Raw genomic sequence first — 13,100 nt, 5'->3', positions numbered from 1 at the left:
AGTATAGATAAAAATCATAGAAGAATGAAAAAATTAAAATATCATCCGTTGATAGGTTGTTTTTTTGATGACAGGACCCTGTTGTTTAGTTGTTTCGAAATGTGACGATGAAAATAATTGGGTTTGAAATCTGTTCTCTTAGATATAGATATTAATTTAAATATGCACATATGTTACCTATAGTCCTTCAAGCAGGGCAGCCAAGACGTTTCATAAATGACGTCGAATATACTGCCAAATGTAGTTTGTAAAAATGTTAAATTCGTTATAACCACAAAGCATAGTTTTCCTTCTCAGTTTTAGTTAAAAAATGACAGAATGCTGTCTGATGTATCAGTAACCATTATCTATAACCATTTTATCATCTATAACCATTAACCATTGTATAAGTCTATCAAATTTGGTTTGTGTTGATACTGATAAAGTCCGTTGTCAAATGTCTATAAAATTCTTCAAATCATTACTGATAATAATAAAAGATTACAAGCAAACGTAAACCGAAATTCTAAGTTCATGTGGCAACGTTACGACGTACTGACGACATAAATCTTGATGACGTGCATTGGTTGTTTCATTGGGTGGACTATAGGTAATAAACAACATTAAAAGGATACGTATTTGAATTTTGTCTCATTTTAAGTAATCTGAATGAAAGATTATTAACATTCCTAATTTCAGGTCCATCCAGTTATAAAGAGCACGGATTCCGGATGATGTTAATTTGGGCTCACGGTTTGGGTCATGATGTAAATCCAGTCAAAGAGCTTTACGAAAGCCTAGTAGCTATAGGAAAAAGACCCCTGGCAGGTTAGCATTATTCAAATTTGTACAATAACTTACTTTTCTGTTAAATAAAGAAAGTACATGATAAGGGATTGTAATAAATAATTTCTTGATTGGAAATAATTATTTAATTTTAACTTATAAAAATGCTTTAAAAGTAAATACAATCAAACTGTGATGAATTAGACCAATGTTGATGAAATATTGTAGGTATATTTTAATGGGCCTCAAAATGCTTTAGATTCACAACTTTGCGGTATGTGACGCTCCAGTGCTTTTCTGTTTTTTTTTTTTTTTAATTTTCGTATATAAAGACATCAAGCAATACAATATCAGATATTTAAGTGGGTCGCTAATTGTATGTCGTTATAGATTTTAATTGTGATTATCTCAGAGTACTTAATTTATTACCTAAATAAATCATTCCATCCAAACGAAGAATATACACTCCCTGCAAAACTCTCTTAATGGTGCAAAACTGGCTTTAAAAGACATTTGTGGGTGTAACTTTGTTCTATATTTCGCCCAGAAATTTTAGAATTTCCACAGTGCTTTGTCATAAATATCGGTCAATCATAAAGTCAATTAGAACCTATGGGTGTAAACATTGGGTCCCATTAAATAATCAAGTCAATTAGTAAATCATCGCCCCCAAACAAAGTTCTGTCAATGCTTATCGTTACGAAATCAATGAAGAGCTGCACGATGATCTTGAAGTCAAATGGATTTACGATATAAGATTTCGCCATAAAAAATTAAATAAGGTTCACTAAATCACAGCACCGTGGAAGTAATACAGCTACTGGACAACATGCAAGAATCCCATTTCAGCTTGATTGTGTATTAATGCAAGTACAACAAAACAATAGTAATAAATTAATTTATCAAATAAGATTGCACTAAGCATGTCTAATGTAGGATGCAATTAATTAAAAAATAATAACAATAGTTTGTAAGCATAAATAAAAAGCATAAATAAAAAACCGCAATTACTTTTTTCAGTCCAATATAATTACAGTACTTTTCTATATATGCTTCTGGCTTTACTCCTTTCTAATCAGTCCTCAGCTAAATGTAAATTAGTGATGATTAACTAACATTTGTGTCTTGTTTCAGATACCCTTAGAAGAAAAATCGACCAAGAAAATGAATCCAGACGAAGAGGACACAAAGAGAAATGCAACAAATGTAGTATATGTTAAAGCTCATCTTGTAAATACAACATCAGTTCGTGAAACTAGACAACATCCGCTTTCCATGACAATACTAGACTCATTCGTTAAATGAAAGTCGCGTACTCTTCGTACGACGACATGAAGACGACCTCCTCTCACTAGTCATAGGTGCCTTCCCCTATAACATCATAAGCATATCAAAAAAAAAATCCTACAATTCAATCGGACCAACCAGAAACTGTTCTAATTGATAAGGTTCAATTTTTTGCCTTTCTTATCGTAATATTCCTACCTTCGTAATGTATGTACATATCAAGATGTTTGACAGAAAGTTTTTAGTAGTTTTAATGTAGACCGGATCAATCTATAAGTTGCCAAAATGTTTCCTGTTTTATATATGTAGTACAAGTGACCGTAATAAATACAGGGTGTATAGGTAATTCCTTTCCTGTTAGTCCTTTGGCTAACTAAAATGCGTTATTTGGAATAGAGAGTTAAAATATATTTATTCAAAGTATTAATTTTATTCAATTTACTCATCTTTCAAGAAATATATGAATGCCATTCCAAAAGAACGGATTTGTGCCCCATCGGTGCGAAAAATTGATATTTGACTGGAGCCAGATCTGGAGAAAACGAATGGTGTGATAAAACTCCCAGTCCAAGTGATTTGATCACTTCTTCGACCGGTTTTGCTGTATGGGTACGTTGCCGAGTTGCAAAAGCCCTTCTGATGCCTTTGAATATATTGTAGACGTTTTTCGATCAAATCGATCATTTATTGTAAGCAACGACCAGTATAAACCGTTTCGAGCAGTTCTGGTGCCTCCAGACAGAGAACTTGGTCTTGTGACTTCACCAAAGCTTAGCTAGGTGATAACTTTCGAAATAAATCTATTTTTCACCACCCGTTGCTAATCAATGTAGAAATGGCTTCCTTTCACACATTTTAGGCAGTAATTCGCTGACGATTTTTCAATTTTCTAATATTCATTATTCAATTCTTGTAGAGAGTTTATAAATTACAACTCGGGTCACATTCGACTTTTCTGCCAATTATCTTTGAGGTTGTGTTAGATCTTCATCAATGGATCCCGGTAAATGTATCTTCAAACGTTTTCTGCCTTTACTCTGTCTTGAAAATATTGAACGCTCCTGATGTTGAAATCACCACATTTCAATGTCGAAACCACAGTTCACAGGTACTTATAGCTGGTGTATGTTCACCATAAGCCTCTAAAAGTAATACATGCCACAAATACACGTTTCGATTCACAAATCTCAACATTTTCAAGAAAATGTTTAATATATAACGCTATTATTTTAGAGGAACGTAACTTGTGTAGTTCTTACGTTAATATCAGTAGAGTGAAATGACATATGCATCAAATCATAATATTGTCTACTTATGGCTATTTAACATTGAAATATATTACAAAAGCACCGTAATAGTAGCATCATCAACCAAGCGGATCAAAATCAATGTAGAAACACTTATAATCGACGTTAAAGCAAATTGTTATTGCAAATTGTTTAACATTTACCAGGTTAACAAGTTTTAAAATTTCTTATAGTTATGTTGTTGCTCAATCCTTTTTCTAAAACATTTGAGATAATTTAATGCACACGAAATATTTACTAAATCATCTGCAACTCAGTCCCCTACAACTTTAACATATTAACAATTGTTCGATATATCTTTTCAGTCATAATTTGTCCAATTATGATTGTCATTTCCTTACCCTGGCTTCCATTATTTGATTGTTATTTCCTAGATATTGATTCAAATTTGTTTATACTATCTTTAATTTTTCATTTTGAATGCTTGTTTAATCTGGTTCCCTCATCACCATAACTTGAGTTTTGCTGTTGTTCAGTATAATCCCAAAGTCTCTTAGTGTTTTTTATAAGTGGTCTAAATAATCAGTAGGATCATATAATTTTATCTAAGATCGTATCAACAAAATTGGGCTTAAGATTCCGCCTTGTTTTGGTTCTGCTTAATTTTTGAAGGTGTTAAATTTTTTCTCTGAATATATAAGATTTGTATGTATTCTATATATTTTTTGAAATACTCTTATCATCTGATCTATTACTTATCTTAGTTCCAATATAACCCATTCATTTCTTATTATTTCTCCAAATACCTTTCCAAATGAATGCTAGGTATATCTGTTTTTTTTAGTTTGTTCTTTATCTTATATATGGTCTTATATTTTTTTGAAATTCCGTTTTGCGATTCTATTAGTACCTGATCTATTGCTGGCTTTGGACGAAGTTATAACCACACCTCGTACATAACAAGTTATTCATAGTTATTATTAAATAAGTCAGAAAATGTTAGGCAAAAACATTTACACAGAGCGTTCAAAAACTACTAAAAACTTTTTATTTTATACTACGGTAAATCATTTTATTGTAAATACATGTAATGTGAAATATTGTCCTAATAAACCATCCATTGTATTATTAAACACTATAACTAGTTATATAATATCATTAGTAATAACATAAATTAAATAAATTTGATCGCTACCTACAAGTATATTTTTCTTATGCCTCCATATTTATTTTCAGTTCTTAACCCTTTTCAGACTACAGGGTCTTAATTATTATATTTTGTTCTAACTTATAATTTCCCATTTATTTTTACAATTCTAATGATTCCACAATGATCAAATCAATCTAAAATAGTAAGACTTAATTTTAATAAGACAAAAATTATAATAATATACAAAAATATTTTTCAGCTTTCAAAATATTTATTCAATGCAAATTCATCGAAATTCTTACTGAATCAAAAATATTGTCAGCTGATTGGCAACAGGTGATAAAATGCATTTAAACCCACAATAAGGAATCGAAATTTTAAAGAAGCGTTGATGATGAATATATCTATAAGATAAAGTCTTATATATTGACAAATAAAATATTGTTTTTAAAGGTATTACATTAGATGAAGCTTAATAAAAATCATAAGAATAGTTCATACTACAAATTTGCTGGCCTGCATAAACACTTTAAAAAAATGATACAAAATGAATAAGTAAACAAATATGTTACTTGACTTACTATTAAACGAGAGTAGACTCATCTTGTTCATAAAGTTTTATCGTATGGATATGCTGTCCACTATGACGATTCATCATCAGTGATTGAGTAATAATGAATTATTCGAAACAGTAATTAATGGGATAGAATTCATTTTATTATTTAAAAGATTAAACTGTTTTGAAGACATTGTCAATATTTGTCAAAGTTATCTAAAGTCAGAAACAAGATGTAGTATACTAACGGATCTTGTTTGTACAATTTATTTTGACTATGTATCAGTAGTTATCAGAAACATAATTAATTTGAATAAATTGTAATCAAATTGGTTATTATTACAATTCAACATTTCCTCCATTATGCCCATTGGAAAAGCTTTAATATTTTGTTCGGTTATATATATATATATATATATATATATATATATATATATATATATATATATATATATATATATATATATATTGATAGGCGACATCTTTTGGCCAAAACGTGAAATATCATCGTAAACAACAGCGTTAAACAACCTAACATAACTATTAAATTCCATTATTTTATCATTTCTCTATACAAAATAATAGTTCTTCATTTATAATTATGTTATTATTATACGCTAATTATACAATTGCATTTTTATCATTTCATTTGTTGTCAGTTGTTTGATTTGAAAAAATATAGCGTCGAATCTGCTCCCAATTGACGGTTTTTATTTCAGTAAAGCAGTAATTTTGATCTCAATGATAGAGGACCAAAAATGTGCCAATGCAAGGAATTGCAAGACTTGTTGGACCAAAACCCAGCTCAAACTCTCAAAAACCATCAGAATAGCTTAGCAGTTTATGAATCAACTGTTTCCTTAACGTCACAGGATGAGCAAGACCTAGTATATTACGAGCTGATGAAACCATATTAAACTCTTCCTTCAGATACCTACCAACGTTAATTGAACATATTGTTACAAAAAAGACCAGCAATAGCGAGTAACAGACATATACCCATCCTTTTGCATAACAAGGTTCGGCCATATGTAGCAAAATAGTGAAGGATAAACTGTTACATCTCTAACATGAACTTATGCTGCAACTAGCAAAATCATCAGACATGACGTCGTTTCAAAAAACCTTGCCAAACCAACATCATTCTTTTGATACAATTTGTCTCTACAGTGACTTAAAACTAGGTATTTATCTAAGAAGAACAATTGGTCCTTACTTACCCTCTATATGGGAGAGGAGTTTTTCCTCATTTCTTGTTGCGAATCTATTAATTTCCTCTATGACAGTTGGAATCCAAAAGTCTCAGTATAAGTAATTATATCTGCATCTCGCATAATTGAATTCCATAGGCCCATTTAGGTTTTAATATCTGCTTGTAGAACAATAACTTATGTACGGATAATTCAGATTTTCTCCAAATAAATTTTTTTGTATCTTAATTCTTTTATTTTCTTTTTGATATGCCCTTCCAACAATGCTTTGTGTCAAGATTCATCTCCCAAGGTACAACCAAACATTGTTACTGTATGGGATAATAGTACTATTCATATCTATTGGTATATCAAGGATTTGGTTCTAGATGAATTCAATATGCAATAATTTACTCTTATTGGTTATTATTCTCCATGTCTGGGTCCACTTATTTATGTTATTACTTGCACGTGAAAGTTTTTTGGTTCCTTTTTTACAATTATCTCCATCATATCACAGTATCATCAGCAAATGTAGCCATAGTGACATCTATATACTGTATGTCACATGAATAGAGTAACGGACAGGACAAAAAAACGGCCATGCGCTACACCTGATTTTCTTTCTTTTATTCTTGAATAAGCTTGTTTCTTGTTTAACACCAAACATATTGGTTGATATGTAGAAGTTTAAGAGTTCAACGTATTGCATCGGTAATATTTTATAGAGTTTATACATACGTCCCTTATGTCAGATTGTATCTATATATTTGGTCAATTTTTGAACGCTTGTTCATGAAACCAAACTGAAGCGCAGGTATTTTTTCTATCTATGATTGGTGTTAATCTGTTCAACCGGACTTTTTCAAATACCTTGGATTTTAATGGTAGGAATGATATCGGTCGATAAGATTTTACTTCACTTGATAGTTTGATGACATTTGGTCAACATACGTGACATGTTTCAATCGTTTTCTTGATATACAACAAAATTCTAATCTAAATAAAATAATTGAACAAAAATGTTATCAAATATAAATTATTTTAACATTATAATGCATCTAAAAGCTACACTTAATTATACAGTCGCAATAGTTTAGAGTTATAACCTCTTGTCACTATTACATTGAAGAATTTTGCGTACGTCTGACAACAGGGCGACATTTGACAGGCACATTGGTTTACGTGTTCGATCTAATCAGACAGCATTATCTCTCGTTTTAACTAGAACAAAACCAATTTACAACCAATTAAACATCTTGATGAGGTGTGTAGAAAAACTTTGAATGGAATATATAAATTGTACTTTTGACATACGACAAGTATGATATTGATATATATATTGAATAATATATGTCACTGTACCACTTTTTCTCAATGAATTCATTTCAATTATATTATACTAGAATTTAATATGATATTAGTTATCTTGGCAACAGGAATGAATCCAGTTACCATCAAGCGTTAAGGATTATCTCGCAGCCAATGGAATGGCCAGCCAATTATCGATTCCACGGCAGACATACGACACTTTTGAAAAACACGGTTTTGTTTGGCTTAACACCCACGTGACGGGCTTGCGACATTCGCCCATTGCAGAACAGCAGCACCTGTCAATTAGTGAATCCCATTGTCTTTGCCGTCAAAGCCTGGAAAACATCCCTTAATTCCCGCTCTAATCCCGCACGACGGCCGATTACTCCTGGAAAAGACGATATATTTTAATTACGTCGATAGTTAAATCTAGAACGAAGCAATGTCGCGGAATAGGCATCGATTTTTCTTACTCCAGAATAAATGCGAGAGAAAAAGAAACGTTGAGATTCATTAAACATCATTTGTAATTACCCACGTAGTCCGTGACAATATAGACGACTTTGGTTCCTTTAAAAATGGTAAAGTTATGAATCAAAACGTAAGATTATGTTGATGTTAATATGATACTTAGGCTTCAATAATTTTGTCCATGTACTAAGCACTGCTTAAACCTCCATTTACTCTCACATTAATATCACTACCAAATATACAATAGCTCTATGACAGCTAACCTAACTAAGCAAAGAAAACCCTCCTGGTATTATAAAGTTATATTGTTTTACTCATAACTTGTTGTAATATGATTATCGAACTAATTAAGTGAACACGTGATATAGCTTATGATTAGTATTAACACATAATGCGTTCTTAACATTGAGCTATTTTTGCTCAGTAAGTCTTGATAATGTTTTATTACAACTTTTATCATATTTTTGTTATTACCCTCAATACTTCAAAAATTTATCACCAAACCATGGTGTTACTGTGTATTCAATGGTATCAGCCTCAATTGATAAGCTTCTTATTTCAGTGAGTGTCTTTTCATCGAAATGTGAACAAATATTTTATCGATCGTTGAAAATGTCTGAAAAGTCATCGAATTCTGTACACACCTTATGGTAACCATGCTCTATCACCATGTGAATTTTGGTTTCAATGTTTTAATAAAGTGGCGATTCTCCAACAGAAGACAACAATGTTATTCTTCATGACACACTGTTCAGCATGACAACGCTCGATCATGTGTGTTGGAGCTTACTTTACACATGTTATGGCTACATTTGCTGATGATACTACGATGCTTGCTGTTGGAGACAACAGCGAAAAAGCCGCCAGAATATTACAATCCAAGTGCTACACTAAAAATAATAAGACTAAGACTTGGAGAATAAAAGTTAACCATAATAAATCTGTGCATAATGAATCTACTTATAACAACAATGAATATTACTGTCATCCCATATAGCAACAACGGCAAGTACCTTGGAATGGGCCTCGATTGGAATAAGTACATATAAAAGAACTAGATTTGAAATATTGAAATACTGTTGTACAGAAAATTCTAAAACCAATATGATCATACGGAATCCAATTCCAAGGATATTCTGCAGGAAGTATTATAAATAATATACAAATTTTACAGAACAAAGTCCTGAGAGGTGCAGTTAGATACTATAGAAATGAATACTTAACATACGCGTGTCTCATGAGAATATGTTATGAAGTTAGCTTTAAATAATAGGTCAAATATTTATAGGCCAGTTTTGTGAAGGAAATTACTTCCTCCGAATGACAAAACAGTAATTTCCGGTCTGAATAAAACGATGCTAGTCGATTTTTTGTTTCATATTTAACTTACAACAGGACAACGTTAAATATCCGTGAATGCATTTTGATCGGCGTTTGACATGGAACAAAAAAATCGTGAGAAAACTTTAAAAGCTTGGGCTTAAACTGAATCAAATGTATTGGCTGATAGGGCGTAAATATAATTATCATTAGATAACAAGATTTTACTGTATAAATCAATGCTTAGGCCCATTTAGACCTATGGTATTGAACTACAACTGGCAAATCTAACAGAGCTCTCCTCCAGAGCTTCCACTGTATGTGTCTCCAACAAATCGATTCAGTGCGATACCCCCTCAATAACGAACAAATAACGAGTGTGATTTTACGTGTTAGTGCGAAGAGTATTTCTCACTAACACTATTAAACCATTAGACCAATATATTACACCGCAAGATTATTAGTGTATCCCAATTCAGTCGACAAACAGTTAAATGTGCACGATGACAGTATAGTGCATAGGCTCAAACGCAAACTACCACTAGTAAGGACTGATTAATAGACAGGTAGAGTGAGATTTAACAATCTCTAGAATAAGTTAGAATAGTCTTTAGAATAAGTTAGGATATACCTTAATATAAGTTAGAATAGTATCTAGAGTAATACTTAGTTAAGTTTTGCAGCAGATCAGCTTCTGAGGCGATCTTCTACATGTCAGTAGAGTTATATAACGGAAATCATATTATAATACCTATTGCTCATGGGCAGATAGTTAAAGTTCTAAAAGATTAATTTTAAAACAACTTGTATTATTTATACTATTACTGATTACGTTTATTAAATGTAACAATTAATCATAGAGTAAATCTAATATGACGCTGACTTATCCGTTAGTATGAGGAGCTTATGACTATATGGAAAGTGCAACTGGAAACCATTTTAAATAAGAAATTAGGTCATGAAATTTTGAGTTAATTTATCCCTATTTAAAAAAAAATTAACGGTATGATCATGAAATGTCTAGAAATCAGAAAAACTTCGCATATATCTAGTAATATTTACTCAATGAAGTGATATTCTTTACAAATCTATACAAAATACAACATTTTCTATATAATTGATAATATATTGATATATTAATATATTAAATATTTCGTCAATTTTGGGATACCCTGTATATAGTTGTAGTTCGAGCTGTTCTTATACTTTAATTGAAAAATCAACAGCTCTGCGAACAGAAAATGGAAGTCAACTTTCGCATCTATTTAATTTTATTTTTAATAATTACAATATTTTTTGCATTCACTTAACATTATCACTTTTAGCATTTATTTTAAATACTTTCACAATAATTTTATTACACAAAAAGTGGTTATTGCAGTTATTTTTTCTTGATTTTACTATTTACCCAATATGAACTACTACTTTCAAATGCTAGTGCATAATCACAATTCAATAAGAAAAATTCCCACAACAGAAGTAAATTTATACCGATTTCAAGAAAGCCAGGCCGAAAACTTTCCACCCTATATGTTATATAAACTCTTCTATAAACTATTTTCTACTGAGTATATTGACCTCTGAAAAAATGTTACTTCAATTGTATTTTTAAATATAAATAGTAATGACCCTCATACCTTTATAAATTACATTTTCATTCACCTTTTCAACGTGCTGTGTTACTGGAAACACATTTTATTCGCGATCTACAAATATTGGTCTTTAAAGACTTCTTCAGAATGAAATAAATAAAAAAATCAAATAAAGTTTAAAAAAATTAAAAAACCTATCAAATCTAAATAAAAATAATGAGGATGAATAAAAATAATACAATTTGAAATATCATGTGAAAACTTTTATTGTAAAGTATATAGTAATATTTGTTTATATAAGATACATTTATAGTCTGTTCAAAGTTATTTTGTACATACGTCATTTAAATTTGTGACATCAAAACGTCGCAATTTTGCCGGATCAACTTTGGAGTTTTTGTTCAGTTTGGCTTTGACATACAACGAAATTCTAATCTAAATAAAATAATTGAACAAAAAATGTTATCAAATATAATTTATTTCAACATCATAGTACATCTAAAAACTACAGTTAATTGTACAGCCACAATAGTTTATATAGTCAATTCAAAATAGCAGTGACACGGGAAACGTCGCAATGTTGCCGCAGATACTCTGGGTTTTAGTATATTTGGGCTCTGACATATAACAAAATTTTAATATAAATAAAATAATTGAACAAATATTGTATTAAATATAATTTATTTTAACATTATAGTACATCATATGCATTTATTATCGAAGATCTTAAAACTTCAATTAATTTTACAGCCACAATAATTTATAGGTTATAGTTGTTTTATTATATATATATTGAGCTTTTTTCCACACTAGTATCGGTACGGTTTTAGATGCGTTTTTGTATGTAGGGGTATCACCCGAAGGCTTAATCCACTTAATTAACAATTGTATATCTGAGTAATGTATTTTACGTTCATTAGAGAGCATATTTATGTTTTTCGCTTAGTTCTTGTTTCTTTAGATGAAATGTATCTAAAGGAACTATATTATTGTCTGATTCTGAAACGAATTTACATATTGCGACAAGCATTAATATATTAAACGTCTTGATGACGTATGTATAAATAATCTTTGAATAGACTATATATATGATATCTTTGACTTTTCAACCGAATTAACAGGAAAACTCTCTTAACTGAAGAAATATAAAATCTTATCAATAATGGTAGTGATATTAGATCCGATATTTCAAAGAAATTGTAACGAAAATAATAGAAAATAGAATACAAAACGTAACAGAAACATAAATATTAAATCAAAGATGGCTTATTTGCTTTACAATTATAAAAGTAATCCCAAAGCAGCTACCACGTAAATAAATGAAAAAATTTACTCATTTAGTTAATGCTTCTTTTAGATTAAATGATAATCATGCCTAAACTCAGAAACCTCTCTTACAGTCTTTTCTTATTTTCAGTACTTTCCAAATTATCTGAAAAAATTTTACTTAAAAGACTGGAACTAACTAGAAAGTATAAGGACATAATCTCAGAAAATCAATTTCGCTTCAAGGAAAATCACTCAACTATAGATCAAATTTGTATAACTAAAAACATAATTGAAATATCCTATGATTAAAGGAAATTTTGTTCTGCTCTTTTTCTTGATGTGTCTTGAACTTAGACCTATATTTAGGGGCAGAGCTTATAGGGTTTAACATGATAAATAATAGTGGACAAGGAGCTATGCTAGAAAGATAATATAAACAAGGAAAAAAAACTGGATGTTATCGTTAAATAGCTGTTAAGAAATTCTACACTGTCAACATAGAACCTCAGTATAAGCTTAAAACAATATGAACATATAGCACCCGGATATGGGACTGTGTTAGTCAGCAATGGCTTGGTGGCGCAATTATTAAGGTAACAGGATGGTCCTCCTACTATTGGGATAGTCGCGGGTTCGAATCCTGCTGGGGCATGGGTGTACTTTATGTTTATAATTGTAATTGTAATTGTAAATGTCTTTAAAAGCAACAGTGGAAAATGCGTCAAAAAATAACAATCCCACTCAGACTAGTAACCAGGCTAGGTAAGACCGGATGCCTTCTGAGGTGATCTCTAAGTGAATGGTCAGTCGGTAGGTTTAATGTTGACAACCGTGGTTCGTAACTCACATTAGTCCTGTAGACAGTAGGACCAGTCAAGATAAACCCTCATTGATAAAAAGGAGACTTTAGGATATATAAATATGGACTTAAAGGTCAAA

At 30.7% G+C, this 13,100-nt stretch overlaps 1 protein-coding gene across 3 annotated transcripts in view; it reads left to right on the top strand.

Annotated features, from left to right (window-relative positions):
• The window catches only part of LOC143196611 (uncharacterized), a 132,721-nt gene extending 128,224 nt beyond the window's left edge, over window positions 1-4,497 (top strand). For all 3 annotated transcript variants that reach the window (XM_076404445.1, XM_076404443.1, XM_076404444.1), the window contains 2 exons: window positions 679-807; window positions 1,900-4,497. In XM_076404445.1, the coding sequence (XP_076260560.1) occupies window positions 679-807; window positions 1,900-1,985 (215 nt within the window). In that variant the 3' untranslated portion in view covers window positions 1,986-4,497. The remainder of the gene's footprint in view (window positions 1-678; window positions 808-1,899) is intronic.
• The last annotated feature ends 8,603 nt before the right edge of the window (window positions 4,498-13,100 follow it).

Source organism: Rhynchophorus ferrugineus, unplaced genomic scaffold (genome assembly GCF_030347505.1).
Source record: "Rhynchophorus ferrugineus isolate W39M unplaced genomic scaffold, kcgeb_rfMv2 rfM4, whole genome shotgun sequence".
Classification (NCBI taxonomy): domain Eukaryota; kingdom Metazoa; phylum Arthropoda; class Insecta; order Coleoptera; family Curculionidae; genus Rhynchophorus; species Rhynchophorus ferrugineus.
This window is presented reverse-complemented; position numbering and strand designations above follow the sequence as displayed.